This window comes from Chanos chanos, chromosome 13 (genome assembly GCF_902362185.1).
Source record: "Chanos chanos chromosome 13, fChaCha1.1, whole genome shotgun sequence".
NCBI classification, from domain to species: domain Eukaryota; kingdom Metazoa; phylum Chordata; class Actinopteri; order Gonorynchiformes; family Chanidae; genus Chanos; species Chanos chanos.
Genome location: NC_044507.1, coordinates 6,592,137 through 6,612,320, shown reverse-complemented (window position 1 = coordinate 6,612,320; position 20,184 = coordinate 6,592,137). Strand labels below are relative to the sequence as shown.

General features: G+C 41.1%; 1 protein-coding gene across 1 annotated transcript; it reads right to left on the bottom strand.

Annotated features, from left to right (window-relative positions):
* Positions 1–2,657: 2,657 nt before the first annotated feature.
* Positions 2,658–15,045, bottom strand: tshz3a (teashirt zinc finger homeobox 3a). The gene is made up of 2 exons (XM_030790569.1): positions 15,006–15,045; positions 2,658–5,725 (listed from the first exon to the last, which is right to left on the bottom strand). Exons 1-2 carry the CDS (start codon positions 15,043–15,045, stop codon positions 2,658–2,660), a joined length of 3,108 nt encoding a protein of 1,035 aa, XP_030646429.1.
* Between the last annotated feature and the right edge of the window lie 5,139 nt (positions 15,046–20,184).

The following is a 20,184-nucleotide window of genomic DNA, read 5'->3' as shown; positions in this document are numbered from 1 at the left end:
TCTGACAAAGAGCACCCTCTCTCTCTCTCTCTCTCTCTCTCTCTCTCTCTCTTTCTCTCTCTCCCCCCTCTCTCTCTCTCTCTTTCTCTCTCTCTGTCTGACTGTCTCTTCCCCCCCTTTCCTTAATTCTGGGTTTTCTCTCAGTCACATTGACATGATGACGACATTTACAAAGACGCAACAGCAACGGACACGATGAGGAAAACTTTGAGGACGCAAAGAGTCAGACACCCCTTCAATATCTTCTTGCCCCGTTAAAAAAACATGTCCAGATACCCTTACTGCTGCATCAGTCTCCTTGAAATAACTCAACAACACAGGAAATAGTGTAAACCTGCCAGATCTGCGGGATTTTATTGTACACAAGGAAAAGTGAACGAAAAACACTACCAGGTGTCTTGGGGGGAAAAAAAAGGAAAAACAACACATACACTTGCCCAATATTCACACTTTCCCAATGAGTAAATGGCAGCCTTTGGTCTACTTTCCCATCCCAGTGACAGTCGAAGTAGTCAAAGACATGGAGAACTACACCAGTCAATGAGAATGCAATAGTCCTAGTAAAGGTTGTCTAAGCATCAGAGTTGTTAGGCGCAGAGCTGGGTTATCTGAACCCTAGGGAAAAAAAAAAAACAATTATGCCTTTTGGCGATACCACTCATTAATGGGGTTGAGGCAGTTTGTTAAGGAAAATAATTAGCAGCGGTTGTCTCTTGCTCCAAGTTGTTGGTTGGTTGGTTCTTACTCACATCTGTTCATGATATGTTAAATATGCACACAACAAACAAGTGTTCTAAAATGCTTCCGCAGTCATACAATTTACGCCAGGGTAAAAGTTATGGACAGGGTTACAGTAATGGTTAGGGTTAGGGTCAGGGATTAAGTTAGGATTATACAGGATTATACAGTATGTTAAGGAAAGGCTTTGCGCTGAGGCTACATGTTTATCCACACAAGCTCTGGAGCTGTAAATGTTATGTTCAGTTATATAATATGACTAACGCGCTTTAAATTTTATATAGCCTATATACAAGATTCCAGTTTGAAGCTGTATTGAATGTGGGTGAGAGGATGTCTGAATTGGCTGTGCACCTGAGAGTTAATGAGTACGCTGCAAAGAGAGATTAAATGAACCGTGACAATGAGATTTAACTGTGCATGGCCCAGCCTCACAGATACAGTCTTCATTAAAGTCTTTTCAGCAAACTAAATGAATTATCATTAATTCTCCCCAAAACCTTACTATGAGTAATTTTGAAACCTGGTTATATTTTCAGTAACTATACAGTAGGTTAGTAAGTTTTAAATAGTACATCATAAAGTCCGACCTGACTCAGTGCTGTACCCTATGTGTTATTACTTCTATGCTCTCTGATGTTGCTTGAAATACACTGAAATACATTGCTTGAAACATTTACTTGTGGAAAAGGGAAATAATTGGACAGAGGTGTTACAGAGCTTAACAACCAGTTCCTGGAAAGCTGATGACTTTGGAACGCTCGTGTTTATTGGGGGGACTGACTAATTCCAGTTTGCTTGGCAAAACAACAAAGGATTTTTTGAAAAAGGAAAATGTAAAAAAAAAAAAAAGGCAAAGACTTGCATTCTTTTACTGGCAAAGCATTTACTGAAATTAAATAAGTTTACATTACTGTAGAAAAAAAAATTGTATATATATAATACACTGCCATATATAACTGACACTGATACAGCAATGGAAAAAAAGATTCAATAAGGCAAATCAAATTGGATCAACTGTGGACTGTTGCGACAAAAAGCAGTAATACTGTGAAAATGTTGATTTATATTTGAGATATATAAAGTATGCATTGTACTATCTCAAAGTATTTATTAACAATTGGAGCTGAGGCAATGAACAAATCTGACTTAATGTCATAAACATTTATACAACTGAAAACAGTAAACAAACTACAGTGCAAATCAAGACTGCAAGAGCCCTCTTAAATAATAATAAAAATGTGAATTTTTTTTTTTACATAAATCAGTGTGCCCTATGTACATGTGTATGTACATTTTCAACACAAACCTGAATTTTATAGGCCCCTGAACATATTAAAGAGATTGGTTTCAAGCATATTCATCATTTTGAGATACAGAGCATATACAGTATATTGCGGTTAGTTTCATGATTATATATTTGATATAATAATATATCAACCTCTGCTAACCCCTAGCAAATGTATGGTAGCTTATTGGGTAGCACTATATTTTGAATTCTGAAAACTAGCACATCACACATTTACCTATGGGGGAAAAAAAAACATCATGTGACTTAGAATTTTTCCAATTCCCCTCACGGACCATCTGAATCATGAGTAGTGCAAAAAGATTATACCACAATTTCTTACAAAAGTTATACTTTAGCGGTATTATATGCAGTGTTTCCAACAACAGTAAATATATTCTTGTCAAGAAAACAAGGTTGTAAGTGGCTGGTTCCGGACTACGCAGTTGCCTCTTCATATCTTTGTCAAATTCTTTAAAAGAAAAGTTTGTAAACAAGTTGATCTCTAGTGTGATAATCTTGCAAAGAATTTTATGTCAGATGGGAGTTATTGAGGATTGTACAGTCTCCCTCAACTTCCAGACCACGATATCTTGGATGAGGTCTAATGCACCATGTTGGAGTCTAAAACTCATATTTGCACTGCTATGAGTTGTTCTTTGTTTCCACTTCTGGGAGTAGTTAGCAAAGACAGGACAGATTTTTTCTTTATATTCCTTCTCATTTTCATGCGAAGAGTCTCTTGACTAAGCTTGGTCAAGTCCTGCAGTCTAAAGCCAAGGTGTGACTCCAGGTGACAGACATATGCTGAACGAGTTTGAATTTGTGAGGCACACTCACTACAAAGAAATACTGGACTACCACTGTCTATGTTTTTCAGGAACTTTGTCCGGCCTGTTCTCCTTAACTGATACTTCACATTGGCCAGCCAATGGCTAATGGTTGTCATGGAAAGACCTGTGATGCGTGAAATGACCATCCGCTCCTGGGGGCTCAGGTCTGATATCACATACTTCCCCTCAGGTGTTTTACGAAGGCTGGAAGTGAACTGGGCTTGCAGGATAAGCAGGTGTTGGGGGTTCCACTGTGACTGCCTACCTTTTCGCTTTTGGGCTGAAGAAACATCCTCTAGGTCCTCTTGAGTGGGGACAACCTCAATATCTGACCGCTTCCTTATGAGGGAAGGTGTCACGGGCTTTATGATGTGAGTTTCCTTCAGGGTACGTAGCATGTCTGAAATGTCAGAGAGCACATTTTCGCGTGAAGGACTGCCTGGTACTGCAGGCAACTTGCTTGTGGTCTGGGAAGAGTATGACAATGTACCTGTCAGAGGACTCGACCTATGACCTTCCTTACTCACACCTTTGGATAAGTCTATTGGTTGGTCTTTATTTGCACTGTACAGCCCTTGATCCCAGGCCTCAAGTTTTTGTGTTTGACCAGAAGGGGCAGCTACAGCAGCCTTCTCGGCTATGCTGTTGTTCATCCTCAAGATCATACTCATAGGGTCTTCTCCAGGCAATACGGGTTTGGCTGCCTTCCCCAGATGCAGGTTCATTACAGACTGAAGTGCACTTAGAGGGTCAACAAAGGGCTGTGTTGGCTCTGGATAGCTCGGTAATGTAACTGTATTGTCAGATAAAACTGGAGTTGTGAAAGGGGACTTTGTCAAATCTTTTCTGTTACCCTGTCCCTCCTTCTCATCTGTGCCATGCTCACAAATGTTGTGCCTCCTTGTGACAGGGCTGTCTGGATTTGTGGCTCTTGGTCCTGTGGGTGAGTCTTCAGCTAAAGGTTTTACAGATTCACAAATGGGAGATGTCATTACCTTTGACTGGGGAGATTTGCGTCCCTTCATTTCTTTTATTTGGCCCTCTACCATGGCAACTTTCTCTGTTACAGTCTTCACCAGTTCTTCCATTGTATGGAGGTTGACTTTAGGGGGAGAAGAACTCTGTCTGCTGGTTGAAGGGAACAGAGTTTGGCTTTTCCCAGAGGCAAGAACCTCAATTCCATGTAAAACATGTTTAAAATGCGAGGTCTTCTCCATTTTGTCTGGGCTGGCCCTCCTGTTACTCGGCAGCTGATAAGCAGCATGTATACTTTGGTAGCCTCCCCAGCTTGGTGTATCTTTCTGTGCTTTCTTAATGGCAGAGGTAACAGTGTTCTCCAAAGATTTTAATATATCAAGACCCCCTTTAGGATTCTCTTTTAGATCCTCCTCTGTAAGGTAATCAGATTTTGAAAACATGCTGAATGTCTCTTCCTTTTCCTCCTCACCAGTGTCTTTCTTAGGAATGCTGTCTTTCACACATACTTCCTCTTGCATCTCTTTCTTGATATCCATTAGATCTGGCGAAAAGCAAGAAGGTGACGGCATGGTCTCGCCAAGGGGCGAGGAAGACGGGATTGTGGACACTGGTTTAATTTGCTCTGACGTAATTGTTTGCACAGGTGAAGCCAGTGGACTTGCAGAGCGCTTGACTTTCTTAAAGTCAGAGTTGGTGATTTTAATAAAGTGGCCAGTAACCATCATGTGAGCTGTTAGTTCTTGCAAAGAATCGTGGGAGACCCCACACTCCATGCATGTCAAGATTTCCAAATTATGAGACTTCAGCTCTGGTTCATTGCAAAGCTTGTTCTTCTGTGGATAGGCACCAGGGACCTTTTGTGTTTGGACCACTTTGGCTGTCTGCTCAACAGAATATGGGGAGCTAGCAATGTTTACTTCAAATGGGATTCTCTTTTTGGAGGAGGAAAGAATATTAGCAGACACAGTCGTCACAGGCTCTTTCAGGGGCACTTTCTGATAATGTTTCGTTTTGATCATATGCACACTAAGGTCTTGCAGGGACTCAAAAGAGTGGCCACAATACATGCATCGCAGCACCTTCTGAGCATCCTCTTTGCCTTCCATCTCTAACAGCGAGCGTTTCCTTGGTTTAGACCAGCACCTGGTACCTTTGCCCTCTCTCTCATGGTTGTCATCACGGTAGTGGCCTGTTTTGTTCATGTGCACTGTGAGGTCAACCAAGCTATCATAAGCTGCACTGCAGCTCTTGCAGCGGAATTTGCTGGCACCAGTGAAGATGGACCCATAGAGTTTGGTGCTTTGACGGTATAGCTGCACAGTGCTGAAGATGCTTTGTTCTACTGCTGGATGGACTTGCTTGTTGTAAGGGTTCTGCTGCAAAGATCTGGCCATTGCAGATTGGTGCCAGTCATAGTTGTTATTCTCAGGGCTGCTGCTGCTGCTGCTGCTGCTGCTACTGGTGTTGCTACCGCAAATGGTACTCCGCAGTGATTTCTCTTTACTTGGCCGAGTTAAATTCAAGTTAAGTGATGACCAGCATGAGTTAGTCAGGAAACTTTTGTAAATGGCTTTCATCTGTTCCAGGCTGTCTGTGCCTGCAGCTGAATCATCATGTCTTTCTTTGAGAAAGTCTGTGACTCCCTCCTCATGTTTGACTGGAGTACTCTCGAAATCGGACATGGGGTCACTGGACTCACTTATATGTGATCCACTATCCACGTCATAGCCTGAGAGCTCAACTAGAGAAGAATCCTTTGAGTCTCTGTTGTAGAAACCTAGATTTGAGCAATCATTGTTCCGATCTGATTTCTCTTCAGTTACTACGTCTTCATTTTTCAGGTCTTCATTTTGTATGGAAGGCTCCATTGCATCATCTGGATCGTACACTGGACAGAGAAAACAAAGAAATCTATTACAGACCACAGTAAAGATCAAGCTGTCCGTAGACTGAAAATCCATTGAATTATAACTTAACTTTCATTTAACCGTTGCTTTAAACTGAGATAGATACTACCATCAAGAACAATAGTCTTAAGATTCTTTTCCATGAAAATTATTTTTATGGTAATAGTAGTTATTTGTAGACTGCTACAATCTTTTTCAAAGACCACCTGTGTAGGACAAATCTAATTTGAAATGAAGTGGAACTGACAACAGTACATCACATCTAGAACACATCTAGATCTCTCACTGTCATTCTTGGCCGGACTAGAACTTCACACACCCTGACGTCCTAATTAAAGAACACAGGAAGTAGAGCGTGATACCAGAATTATGTTGTGTCTCTATCTATTAACTATTGCGTCTCATAAATTCATTCATATAAACCTACACAATATTTCTTTGTGGAAAAAGAAAAAAAAAATCCACTCGAGTCATTTGCAATAGCAGTCAGCTGCAACCTCTTACACCATGTCCACTTCATCTCAACACACCTGTGAACAAGTGACGGAGCAAACAGGAGGGGGGGGGGGGGGCAGATGAAAAAAAGGTGTAGACGGATACACAGAGAGGTTAAAAGGGAAGACAGAGGATGGAAACGCATAAGCAGCCTGTCACTTTGAATCCTTCCTGACGACGGTTCACCTCAGACAGGTGACACGTGGGGACGAAGGTGCCTGGCCGGGCACTTCCATGTGACAGATCCAAGGGGACACAGCAGCCCCTCTCCTCGCCATTTGCCCTCATGATCAGAAACGCCTATCTACCACCCATCCCCAGAGACTGATGATCCTGTGCCTTGACAACCCGTCCCCTGCTAGTCTAATATTGTCATTCTGACATGGTAAGTAGGACAAATGTCCCTTTGAAAGCCATACCAAAACCTGCTCTGCCTTTCTCATTTCCTCTCCGTTCTGTTTTTTTTTTTTTTTTTTTTTTTGAGCACTTTATTGTTAACGCTGTTCGTTTCAAACATCTTGCTGAAGGAAAATGTCATGTCAGACATTTCTGGACAAGCTGTAGAGGTCAAATCATCTAAACCACTCACCAGTTTGTACAACTTGATATTGATCAGTTGAGATCCTACCAGAAAAAAACATACACTCCTCTCTCTCACTCTCTCTCTCTCTCTCTCTCTCTCTCCTCTCTCTGCACACACAAAATGGAACATGGTCTTGACACAAAATGTTACGGCACAAATAGCTCCCATTTCAAACGATAATACACAATCTTATGAGGCTGCGTTTCTCTAATTTAGCCCCTGACTGGCTGTCAGGCGACCTGCCTCCCGCACGCAGTGCTTTAAAGGATAACTGGCAGCTGCAGGGGAGTCTTATTCCCTCTCTAGATTTGGATTGTCACTGGGTATCCATTACCTGCCAATCTCCTCTGATCGCACTGGACAGCCTTGATCAAAAGACGCCATTTAGGCTGCCCGGTTTGGCATGGACAACAAAGTAGCTCGTAAAGAGGGCGGGCCAGGTGTAGATACAATGACATGATCGTTCCTCTACAATCTCATACCCAAGCCACAGTTACAATGACAAGCTGAGGGTCACAAACACAAAAAAACTGCTCATTGTTTGGACCAGTTGTGTAACCTATCTAAACATCATTTCTTTCCTCTTTTTTTTTTTTTTGGAGGTAAATGTTCTGAGATGAGTTCGTGCACACCCATGATACTACACAAATAGAAAGCATAATGATTTTTGCTAATGTGTTCTAACTGCAGAAGCTAATTGAAGACACCGGTCTCTGAAATGGGAACAGAAATTTAACAGAGCCATCAGATGTTCCCAATAACCATTCATTATGGAATGACTATAATTGGAAGCACAGCATAATTTTAGTGGTGGGACTTTTGTTACTGCATTATATATGATGACAAATGTGTAGTTTGTCATTATATGTATATAAATGCAATAAGCCAGCCTGGCTCTACTGCGCAGCTACAATGAAGCACCAAGATCAATTTCTGTCTACACAGTGACCACAGACACCAAGTCTAAAGCGGGACCTATTCAAATCCTTACCAAGCCGTAACAAAACAGAGTGGCTTCACATTCCTGCAAAAGAGCTTCACCTGTTGTTAATACTGATTACTACTGATTATGAATATTGACAGAGCACCTTGCTTTGCTATTTAAGAGCGTAGAAAGAGTCAAAAGAAAACATAAAGTAATTAAAAGCTAATACGGTCAAGGACTAAAAACAAAACATGGACTCTGTTGAAGTGTAGAGCCACACAAAAGCACATGCCCCAGCAAATCTGTGTACAATCATTTCATCAACCCACAAAGATTTAAGTCATGCTCGTTTTAATCTCAGAAAGGCAACTACTATATCCAATTATTCTCTTCAGTTTGACTGACAACCAAGGTGATTTATTACGCTAATAAAATATGATGTGTGCACTGAACTCACCAAGAAGGGGGAGAAAAAAAAAAAAAAAAACGCTGGAGGGAGACCTCCCTGACAACCACCCATTTTGATTTATGTAACAATTATACATGTCTCTATGCAACCAGCCATCGCTCTACTAAACAACACCTTAACAAAGTTCTGCTCAGAGCTGAATTCGCTTTAACGAGACTTCGCCAAGCAGGGCTCATCCCGTCATAAGACCGATCTGGTTAGTGAAACATATGCAGCACCATGGGGCAAAATAATTCTCCCAGAAGATTTCACAAATGAAATATCTGAGCCAAATGGATGAAGAGTCATAAATTGTGGAGCGGCTGTGATCCTAGTTTGTATAATTTAAGGGGCGTAATCATGACTCAGAAACTAAACAGGGAATGCTGCACTGTACAGTGATTTGTAACCAGATTTCTGATCCTTATAAGGATGTCTTAATATAAGGGTGGTGACGCACATATGCAGGGTATGGTGCTGGAGTCACACCCAGGTAATTCTCATATTTTGTTTGTTTGTTTGTTTGTTTGTTTGTTTTTATTTTATTACTTAAAAAGCTGATAATTCATTTTACCACATCCAGTGGTCACTGTCCATGTCTTAACACTGCATGTTTTTCTAAATCTGTCGTAAGCTTACTGTTTCCAACATTTTTTTTTTTCTGATTAGTTTTTGTCCGCTTGTCTTCTCTCACAGACATTTGAGACATGTTGTGGCCATTACATATGAGCGACTGGATCATTGCCAAGTCCTTACAAGCTGAGACAAGATGACACAAACAACAAATGGCAACTCCCTACCATACATCGATAATGTAAATTCATCTGGTGGGCCATGAACGAGTATTAAAACATAATCGCAAAAAAAAAAAAAATTAAAAAGCATTAAGTAGTCGTTTCCGCCATCCAAACTGTAGTCGCTGATATTTTGTGCGGCGGACGACGTGGATGTTTTAGGTTTCGGCGAAGATGTGACACGCTCAGTGAGGAAAAGGAGGAACTGAAAAGAGCGGAGTGGGAAATTGTTCCCGCCTGAAGTGATGCTTACAGCTCAACTGGCACCCTTAATCATAATAAAATACAAAGCCAGCATGATCGCTACCACTCTACTATCTAATGTTATGACAAGTGGCCTTCCAAAAAAAGGTTCCACCCCTCAGGTGCCTCTTTTCTGCCTGACTCGGTCAGACAAAAGCTAAATTCCCTCCTTTCATTTCCAAAAGAAAAAAAAAAGAGGCTTAGAAACTACGCCGGACCCCACGCTGGGGTATCATCTTACACTGATACGAAAATATGGCGTAAAATTTGACGGGTCCGGTCAGATTAGACACATGCCCAGGATACATGCTGACTCGTACCTCACCGGGGGAATGGAACACTTTTGGATCAGCAAACTAACCTGGTGGTGCTGTAACCGAATCATGTTTCGTATCGAGTGGTTGACACTCCTTGTTCATGATGTCTCTCCAGCTGCTCTTAACCAGCAACAACCCTCTAATCCTTATAGCACGCTGACAAAACACATGCTTTCTGCTTATTCAATTTCAGCTTGACCTACCCACAGAGTGATAGAATGTAAAAGTCACTTCCAAAAGACATATCTTTTTAATTTTACTCCTGACGTTAGTGTATGTCTCATGTGTTTTACCTGCCAAAAGTGACTGCCAATTTTTCTGACTGACTCCAGAGAGCCAGTTGCAGCTAACCCTTTGATTGCCTGACAACAAGGAAGTGATCGAGATGTATAGCTGGCAGGGGGAGTGGGGTGTGGGTGGGGGGGCTGGTAAAAGTGAGATGTAGTGAGGGAAGGAAGCCTAGTAACAAAACAAACTGATTTCCCTTTTCCAGCAAAAACCGTACCGTACAGTCACCTTGCCTTACTGCGGTAAGATAACTTTGACCTGTGTTTATAAGGTGCAGTATATCCATAAACTGACAATCGAGGGGAAAGAAAAACACAGAGCGTATTTGCTCATCTCTGTCTGGCTACCCGCTGGATGGCTGGTTTCTAGTAACCAAGGCAGAAAGCAGGTCCCATCCATCATGCTGTGGATATCTAAGGCTATCGGTGCACTGCCTGTTTCTCCAGCTCTCAGGTTACGGGCTTACACAGTCCGTCTAAATAATGTTCGCTATGATAAATGGGTCTGTAAGCCTTCTACCTATCATTAATCTCTTTCTTTAAAGAAGCATCCATCAAACAGTGCCTGGTGGAGCTCTCTGAGAGCACACTAGGGTTCATTTGCAGGCCATCCAAGCTTTAGTGATGCATGTCAGTCTGAGCTAATATGAGTGTGTAGACAAACTGACAAATTGGACACACACACACACACACACACACACACACACATACAAAAGAGGAGAGAAAGAAAAAGAGACAGTTAAAATCACAGCTGCAGTGTTCAGAGTGAAATCAAGTTTGCATAATTTAAAACAGCCCTTGTTTTGGATATTGATATACTTGGCAGTCATAAGCTTACATTAACTTAAATTAGAACACATTTGTTCTCCTGCTCTTTCATCATGTAACACATCTGTCTCTGCCATCACTCTTCTACAGACGGTCTTAAAAGTCTCACTCAGCTGTGTCCACAATTGCACAACAAACACAAAAAAAAATCTCTAAAAATCTTTTTTTTTTTTTCCTTTTGGAGCTTCTTTGGTGCTTCAGTTTTCTGATTGACCTCTCTCTCTCTCTCTCTCTCTCTCTCTCTGTCACACACACACACACACACACACACACATACACACATTCTCATCTCACTCTCTTCACACGCTACGCCTCTTCCATCTCAATCACTGTGAACTTCTCTCTACCAAACTCTCTTTCCTTGCCTTCTTTTTAATTTCTCTTTGAAGTCTCTTTCCGCTCATCTTTATCTTACCGCCTTACTGTTTTCCCTGTGAGTCTTAGAGAGAGAGAGACTGAGTGATAAACGACACACATCAGAGTGTCAGGAGTCAAGGGCGGGTCTGTGATGAATGACTGTGTTGAAAGGGGAAATGGACTGCTTGGCATAGACCAGTTATTCTCCACCAGGGTTTTTGGTTTCAGGACCCCTGAAGACCAGATCAGCTCAGTTTTCATGGAAAAGCGCGCACGTACAAAAAGTTACCGTCCGCGGACTCGGAGGTGGATCCTTCCTGGAAAATAAGTGAACTAAGGTCTCGGTTCTCAGCATAATTTAGTTACGCCCGTCTAAGTCATCGACCACAACAGAGATGTTCTGAAAAGGGTGAAAAAAAAACGTGAAAAGTGTTGCATAAATGAGCTTTAGCTACATGATTCTTTGAGAGTTATTAAAAAAAAAAAAAAAAAGATGATAGAAACATTAGGTGAAGTTGTCATTCAAATCCTATGTCTCAATTATTTCATGTAGTATAAAGTAAGCACTTAACAACTTCATTATGCAATCTATAGTTTGTAGAAAACGACATAATTAATTATGCTGTTTGCTAAACATTTTTATGATAGATTGATTAATTACCTTGATTATGTGTGATACATTTTAGTAACTCTAGATTTACAATGTGAATTTTTATCATTATTATTATTATTAGCCTGTAAACACAGATGAGATCCTGAATTAAAACAACACGGTCAACTATCACTTAACCTTTTTTTCTTATCCTTTTCAGTTTCCAAGCACAGCTCCATGACTCACTATTTAAGGTGTATTTAAGGGTGTAGTTTGGCCTGACCCACCCCCCCCCCCCCCCCCCCACCTACCCCCCCCCCCCCCCCCCGCCTCTCTTTCTCTCTCTGTCTGTCTCTCTCATTAGCTCACTGACAAATGGGCATAACTCTCATTGCAGGGGTTGGATCTGTGAGCTAGAACTCAAAAGGCATCTGTCAATAACTGTGGGACGCCAGATCATTACGGATGCTCATTATATGTGCATTATCAGGCAGACAACTGAACCATTACTCAACCCTGCAGGAATGTCACTGTGGAACATTAAGACAGAAGAGACTGAAGACAAAACCAGGACTTCCTTTAACAAATGTCCGTTAACCCGACGCATACTCACAGACTGCAAAAATAAGAGTAAACTGGAACAAGCTATGCCGTTTATGGGCTTTGCACTTTGTTTGTGTTGTAGAGCTTGAAAAGAGACAGAGAAAGAGAGAGAGAGAGAGAGAGAGAGAGAGAGAGAGAGAGAGAGAGAGGGAAAAAGAATGCATATGTGTATATGTGTGTGTGTGTGTGTGTGTGGGTGGGTGTGTGTCTGTGTGTATTATATCAGCTCCAGCTGTGTGCGGAGGCTGTTTTGGCAGCGAACAGAGACATGTCATGGTTTTGAGCAGCATGTTAAGGTTATGATTAAAGATACGCAGGTTCTAAAGTTTCGTTCCCTTTCAACAACTCTGCCATCAAAAACCTATCTGTGCGTCACGGACACATGTGATTGATGTCTGCCAGTCCAGCTGAACTCCATTTCTGCAAACAGATATGTCACAGTTCAACCCCTGCCCACAGAAGGAGAGAACCAGGAGTCTGGCCTTAGTCCCAAAACACACCCCCATGCAAACGTGGGAGTTAAAGAAGTGTTTCTGAGAAATGTTTGGATGAGTTGGCCCCCTTTTTGTACGTGCGGTCTGAAAGACTCATATGATCAAATCTCACAAAGGGCCAAGCCAAAGTGACTCGACCGCTGAAGCCGCAGTGTAGCGAGATAGCTTGAGGAAGAGCTGACGTCTATATTTAGACCTTCAAACCTGGATCAAAGTTTCAAACCGACAGATGAAACTAGTATTTTCCCAGAATAATCTGATGAATTACACCTTCGACAATATTCCGCGGATTGTTCATTGCAACAGCTTCTGAAACCCAGGCAGGTACCAAAGTCCATTTGTCACCTGTGGCATTAAATTGGGTTAGAGCAATTCCACAGGCCAACAGGAGTGGCTAATATCAAGTTGATTACATCAATGCAGCACAAACTTAATTTGATTCTGTGACAGGGTGTACAGCTTGTCATCTCTGATCATAAAAGCTGTCAGCAATCCATCAAGTTTATGGCTAATTAGGTGAGCTCTGATGAAGCTGGCAAACCAACTTTTTATTTTCGCAAGACTGAGCATACCAATCCAAAAGAAATGTTCAAAATAACAAAAAGAAGAAGAGAACTTAAGAGCACAGAGAGGTTTAAAGAAGACAGAAGGAGGATGTCAGTCAGATCAAAAGAAAAGGCTGGACTGCTAATGTAAACATTGCCACAAATTGAGTTTGATATCATGTCCCTGTAAAGAGCATCACCTAGGTGTTTTGATGTTGTTGATGTTGTTGTTGTTGCTGCTGTTCTGGTTGTTTGTTTGTTTGTGTGTGTGTGTGTGTGTGTGTGTGTGTTTATTTGTTTGTTTGTTGGGCAATGTTTTTCTCAATAAACACATTTTGCTACACATTCTTCCCATCAGTACTTCTCATTCTGAGATAAGGTAAACATTTTAAACCTCGTCCAATCGTCCTTGCTTTTATCTTATGAGAGAATTAAGAACACACAAAAGAACCTGCAGCCATACACTCAAAGACACATTCAGAATCAGAGCATGTTGCTTCTCTCAATCATGGACAAAGTGCCACAGGGTGGGAGAGAAAAAAAAAGAAAAAAAAAAAACTTGCTCATTCTTAGCAATGGAGCCATTCAGTCACTGCTCTGCTCTCTGCAGCGTATATTACACTAAAACATTTTGATAAAATAAAAGCCAGGACAGACTTATGGGAAATAGAATGGGAGCACTCACATGGCCTGGCTCTGATTGACCATTAAAGCCTTTGATGGATGAGCCTGTCAGAGGGATAACAATTAAATCCAATATGAGACAAAGCTGTTCTGACAGGCCAGTCAGAGAGAGAGAGAGAGAGAGAGAGAGAGAGAGAGAGAGAGAGAGAGAGAGAGAGAGAGAGAGAGAGAGAGAGAGAGAGAGAGAGAGAGAGAGAGATCATACTCCACCGTTAAACTACATCACACCATTAAACTGTATGACTGCAATTTTTTTTTTTACTTAACAAAACTGTTTAGTGAATCAATCATACTTTCTAAAATTTGAAACTTGTTTACGGAATCAAAAGTAAATAATCGCAGCACAGACTAACTGTAATGTTTTGCTGAGAAATTTCTCTGATTCAGACATTATGGGCGCCGCTGCAGAATCTTTCATCAAGATTTTTTTTTAAATAAAACGTCTGCAAGAAACATTACAAAGAGATTTTCTTTTTCCAGGAAGAAATAATAGGCTCCAATCCTTCAAAGACAGCATGACAGCCATTCGATCATCTGGCCATAAAAAGACAAAGGTTGCAATTGTATTATCTGCCAAACTACGTAACTCTTCTACTACGCGTACGTTGTCATCTTTTTCTCGGAAAAGGACACTACTAGAGCAATTTAACTATATACCAGCTATATTCACACGGTATACTAACAAAAAAGCACACTGGAAATTATTTTAAAAGGTGACAAACTGAACATCAAGGCAGGCTACAGACCACAAAAACTTACCCTCTGGGAGGGAAAACTAAACCAGAAACGAACCGCAAATGAAGAAAAGAAAAGAAAAGAAAAAAGAAAAGAAAAGAAAAGAAAAGAAAAGAAAAGAAGCCCCGTTCCAACTGCGGTGTGTAGGACAAGACATCGGATTTAACAACTTAATCAGCGCGAATATAACGGAACAGAAAAGAGAGGCGTGAGAGATACACCTTAACATTTACTATAGAGCTGGTCTTCAGTAGGCTATAACTACACATTGCTTTTGAATAACAAACAACAACCTGCATAACTATTTATTTCTACAGGATTCATAACCTACTTGCTGCGCGTCTGGGCGCCTGCTGCTTCCTACGAGGCATGCTTGTTCCAGTCGGGATCTAAAACAACCTTATGCGTCTCTGTATTCAACGTGAATCGGTCCACTTGTATCGATTTCTTCAACTACGACTCCAGATTTTGTAGAGTGTGAATTAAGCTCAAAGCAGATGCGGCGAGAGAAAAGAACAACTCCTCCGTTTTCCGCTGGCGTCCTTTGTTAAACTATCAAACATCTGCCTGAAATGATAACCTAATATCGCGCGGGGGGACAGTCACGCCTCGCCTCACAGAATGAGCTCATCACGTCACTCAAAGTCTGCAATGTGGAGTTTTTTAAGCATCGGATATTGTCGGTGGGAACACACAAAGGCCTGCCCCTTGGTACGGTGACGAGAAGCGCTTAGGACTGATGGCTACTTTAAACGTCAACCGCTTCTTATGTATCATTGACTGAGTATGTTGGAGCCACTTCTACTTTTTGAAAGTGCATTCTACACTTTCTGGGACTCTTTCATCTCGTAATTTAATCTTAAATATCAGTGGAACAGTTAGGCTATTATCTAGTTTCTGATTTTCAGTTAGCGAACAATTAGCGTGGCATTATATTCCTCTATTTCCTTTAATGAACTATTTGATACTTCATTTTTATAAAAGCTTGTTTTTATAGCACTTTTCTTGCATACCACCTTGTAAACTGCCCATATTCTTTGAGGGGAACGAGAAAACACACATACATACACACAGAGAGAGAGAGAGACACACATGTCTCCATCAGTTGCTTCTCATCTAAAGTAGGATACGTTGAATGTGTCGTCCAAACCATAATATTATGTAACTGGATTTGGCTTGAATTATCTTTCTTTCCCTTTGAGTGTAAGCAACTCTGTGGGAGATTCAGCTAAAAGCGTATCAGTCTGATGTTCTCCGTTCTGTGCCATATTTCATTTGCTCTAATTGCTCTGTCTTTTCACATTGCAACATTGTATCCCAGTTCCTCCGGTTTCACTCTGTATTCTGCATTCTGTGTTCCAAATGCATTGTGTTCTAATTCCGTGTCTTGTATTCTAGATCAGTGGTTTTCAAACTTTTCATCCCTAAGGAGCACCATGAAATGTCAAGAGCCTTGATAAGCCACCCACTCATGCAAGAGCAATAAACAACAATATGTTTGCAAATAAAGGTGCTGTTCAGCTGAAATGAAACATAGATCATAAACTCTTGGGCTATAGTTATTCTCTAGTGATGAATAAAAGTTTACATGTTTTACTTTATAGGAAAACTGACAAAGAATTCAGCCGCGGTACTATTCAGTAGCGATACTTTAGTTTTTCCTTGGTGTTTTGTACAGATCTATGGTGAAATGCTAAGTCATAGTCACTGGTCAGATGATTATTGTATGACTGTGTAAATAACTAAGACTAGAATAATTCAGTGGTACTGAACTTTTCGTGAAAACATGAAGCGTTAGAAAAAGGAAAGAGATTCATGCCAGAGTTTTTTCCACGTCCTCTCTGTGGGCCACCAGGGGGCACCTGACAGGACACAACGGCCATCCAGAAGTGACAGTTTAAGAACCAAAGCCCTGGTCCGTTTCTGGTTTCTGGTTTGTACGTTCTGTGTTCTGTTATGTGTTCTGTGTAGTTTTTTTCACTGCTCTTAGGTTTGATTCTGTTGTTTGGAGAGAAACAGAGGGAGAACGTGGCAGGGAAAAATGATCTGAATGTTGATAAAATGCTAAAGTCAACTTGAGAGTGTTATGTTATTAATTTAATCATTCTAAACTCTGGAACAATCCAAGTTTTTTTTGGACAGACACAGTTTATTCATTGGAAAACCCCACACGTAATACAATGTTGAACATTTCACACAGTAATAACCCAAAACTAGTCCATTAGGAATATTACTTATTTTAAACGTTCTGAGTCAGGCTGAAGAAATGAGCCTAATCTCTTCCTACCATTAGTCATGGGAAGATTTTCCCTGTGTCTGATTTCAAAAGCTTTATTGTCATTTTTAAAACACAGTTCATCTTGAGACAACTTGGCATGTCTTGTGTAATACTGATATTTCCAGAGTGAACATGAATCCACTGACTTCAGCCAGCCCCGTGGGATTTGAACAATTAAATAAAACATGACAACGTGCTTGAGAGAGTCTAAAATAATCACCGTATGTAATGTGTAGATATCACATAAAAGTGTCCCCCCCACACACACACACTTGCTGTCGTCTTTGGTATAAATGATTTTTTGCTCGGGCTTAAAAAACAAAACTCTCCCCACTGTGAGGTGCCAAGATCTGATGAATTATTAGTTCTCAAACAACACAGAGAGTCTACTGTTCTTTTTTTTTTTTTTTTTTTTACTTGGTTTTTTTAACCAGTGATCAAGCCCACGCTCTGGAGCGTCAGACTACATCTCTCCATAATGATCCCATCAACGAGTACTCCTTCAGCTCTGGTTGCCAACCAAGTTCCTGCCTGTCAGCCAGCATAGGACACTGGAAGGGACATTAACCAGCAGGGCGCTTACCTTTCCCGCAGTTCACAGGAGGATGCGTTTGAACCACATGTCCATCAGTAGCGCGTTGAGGGCTCCATCTTCCCTCCCCCCTCGCTGATGTGAGCTGCTGTTTTGAGAGGTGCTGTCCTCCGCTTTGATCCATGACAGACACGTGGCCTTTTCCCCTCAGTTAGGTGTCGGGCAGAGTAATGTCACACTAGTGCAATGTGTCAGGACGGCGTGCCTCACCTTCTCTGACTCCACTAATGTGTCTCCGATGGAGACGCAAAATGTGTGTGTGGGTTTTTTTTTTTTTTTTTTTTGGGTGGGGGGGGGGGGGGGGGGGGGGGGGGGGGGGAGGGGAAGATTTGATGTGAGGTGACTCCGGTGTCACTGTCAGGAAAAAGCCGTGTTCACGAGAGGTTAAAGGGAATGAATGTCAATCATTCTGCCATTTCTGTTTTAGATATAATATTGTCTTGTCAATCTAGTCAAACAGAAATTTTGGGAGAGAGAGAGAGAGAGAGAGAGAGAGAGAAATGGAGTTGAGTGAAATGAGAATATCAGGTAAGGACAACCTTTCCTTACTATGATATAGTGTAATGGCCTCCAACTGTACCATGGATCAGGCCTGGAGGTCAAAGAATTCACTCATCATTCATACCCAAGAATATGGTAAGCTCTTGTCACAAGCTCACTAAACACATTAAAGAAGGTCAACGGAATGATATCCGCATGAAAACTACACCTCATGTTTTCTCTCCAGCATTACCCTGCGCAGGGTTATTGACAAATGAAGCCAGTTAATGTAAAATGGACAAATGTAGCTTTATAAATGTGCAGATTTCTCTTTAGCTGAGAGAATTCCAAGCCAAACTGAACAAGTGTTGAAAAACGCACACATCTTAATGGAGAGAAAATCTGTCTTCCCACTTATAAGCAACTGTTGACATAAGCGACCCAACAACCTCAGAAAAATATGGTGCAAAGCCGCAGCTTCTCAGAAACAGGGAATGAGCCATTCCACATGTCAGCATTAATTCATCTTTTCACTCTCTCACCAAAGACAGCTGAGTGTGAGTGAAAGACTCACATGCGTCTAATTGTTTAGAGTTTAAGTTTTGGTATGGCCCTGGAGCAAAAAAATGCAAAATGATTGACAGATCTGCATAAATAATTCCATTTTTTTTTTTATGTCTCTCAAATACAGAGGCACAGATGGGGCCTACCGTGAAAAAATGCAAATAGACCATCTATAAGTAAAGGTGACTTGACAGTTGGGTGAGTTACACCTCAGTGAAGCAATACAGAGGGCTCAGCTGTAGTCAGGTGAGGAGGTGAAGGGGCCGTATGGTGGATCTCCTGGCAGTGACAGACTGTCATTGGGAGATTAGTGCCATGTGGCTGTCTCCTACTCCGTCTTTGAGTCGAGGACCATCCTCTGCTGCTCACTGGAGCTCAGAGATCAGGCCATTCCTGTCCTTCACCGCGCACACACAGCTCTGACAGGACACAAGACGCCCAAGACACATCAGTCAGGTCTACAAGTAAGCCTGTGTACACACTGATATCTCCTGACGTGACAGACAGAAGAGAGGAAGAGCGAGTTCTCACTGTAAATATATGAAATATAATGAGAGAAAGAATGACATGATGAGACGGTGAGAAAAATCAGTTATTAGCGTGCAGTATCCAACGTCAGTGCCATGGATAACATGTAATTGACCTGCAGTAAACACTGGTAAACACATGTTGATTAAGAAAAATAAATGTCACCTGTTCAAAGTATATTACGTATTACTTTATACATAATGATTCAGAAACAGGTTTTAATGATGCCTAACTGATTTGGTATCAGTAAAATATAAATTTATGCATTATCAAATATCTAATATGCTTTGCTGATTTCATATGAGCGTGAAGAGAGACACATTTACTAGCGCCAGTTGTATATTTATTCCCTAGCAGTGTATTAATAGTTTATAAACTGCTGACAGCTCTTCCTGAGTTGCAGATGACAATTTTTGTAAATTTTCATCCATAAGTATGTGTGTGTGTGTGTGTGTGTGTGTGTGTGTGTGTGTGTGTGTGTGTGTGTGTGTATTTTCCTCAGACTGACACAGAATGGGAATGTGCTTTTGTTTTCATAATGGTCTACAGTGTTGGTTTTCATCCATGAGAGAGAGGGAGAGAGAGAGAGGGAGAGAGAGAGAGAGAGAGAGAGAGAGAGAGAGTCCAACAAACTGACAAGGATTGGGAATGTGTTTTTGTTCTCATAATGGTGGAAGGTGTACTTAATAAGATTTGGAGGAACGCTGTCATTGAAAATAAATCATAGATGACACAAATGCATTTTCGCAATTAACTGTCCTTCCTGATGGGGTCATTTACTTTGATTTGTGACTGTGATGGAGGGTAAAATGTCTATCAATATTCCCATAACAAACATATACATCATAAACACTAAAAATGGTGCTCTAACTCAGAATTTTCAGAACAAAGTCATTAGGGATGTTCTTCAAGGACATACAACATTTTACTGGATGAAAAGTAACAGAAAGTCAGACATACAAAAACGCTACCAAAACCTAAAAACAGCTATTACTGTGCCACTTCTGATATGCTTAGCTAATAAATAAGATGATCATTGCTATCAACTCTTATCTAACCCGCATTTTA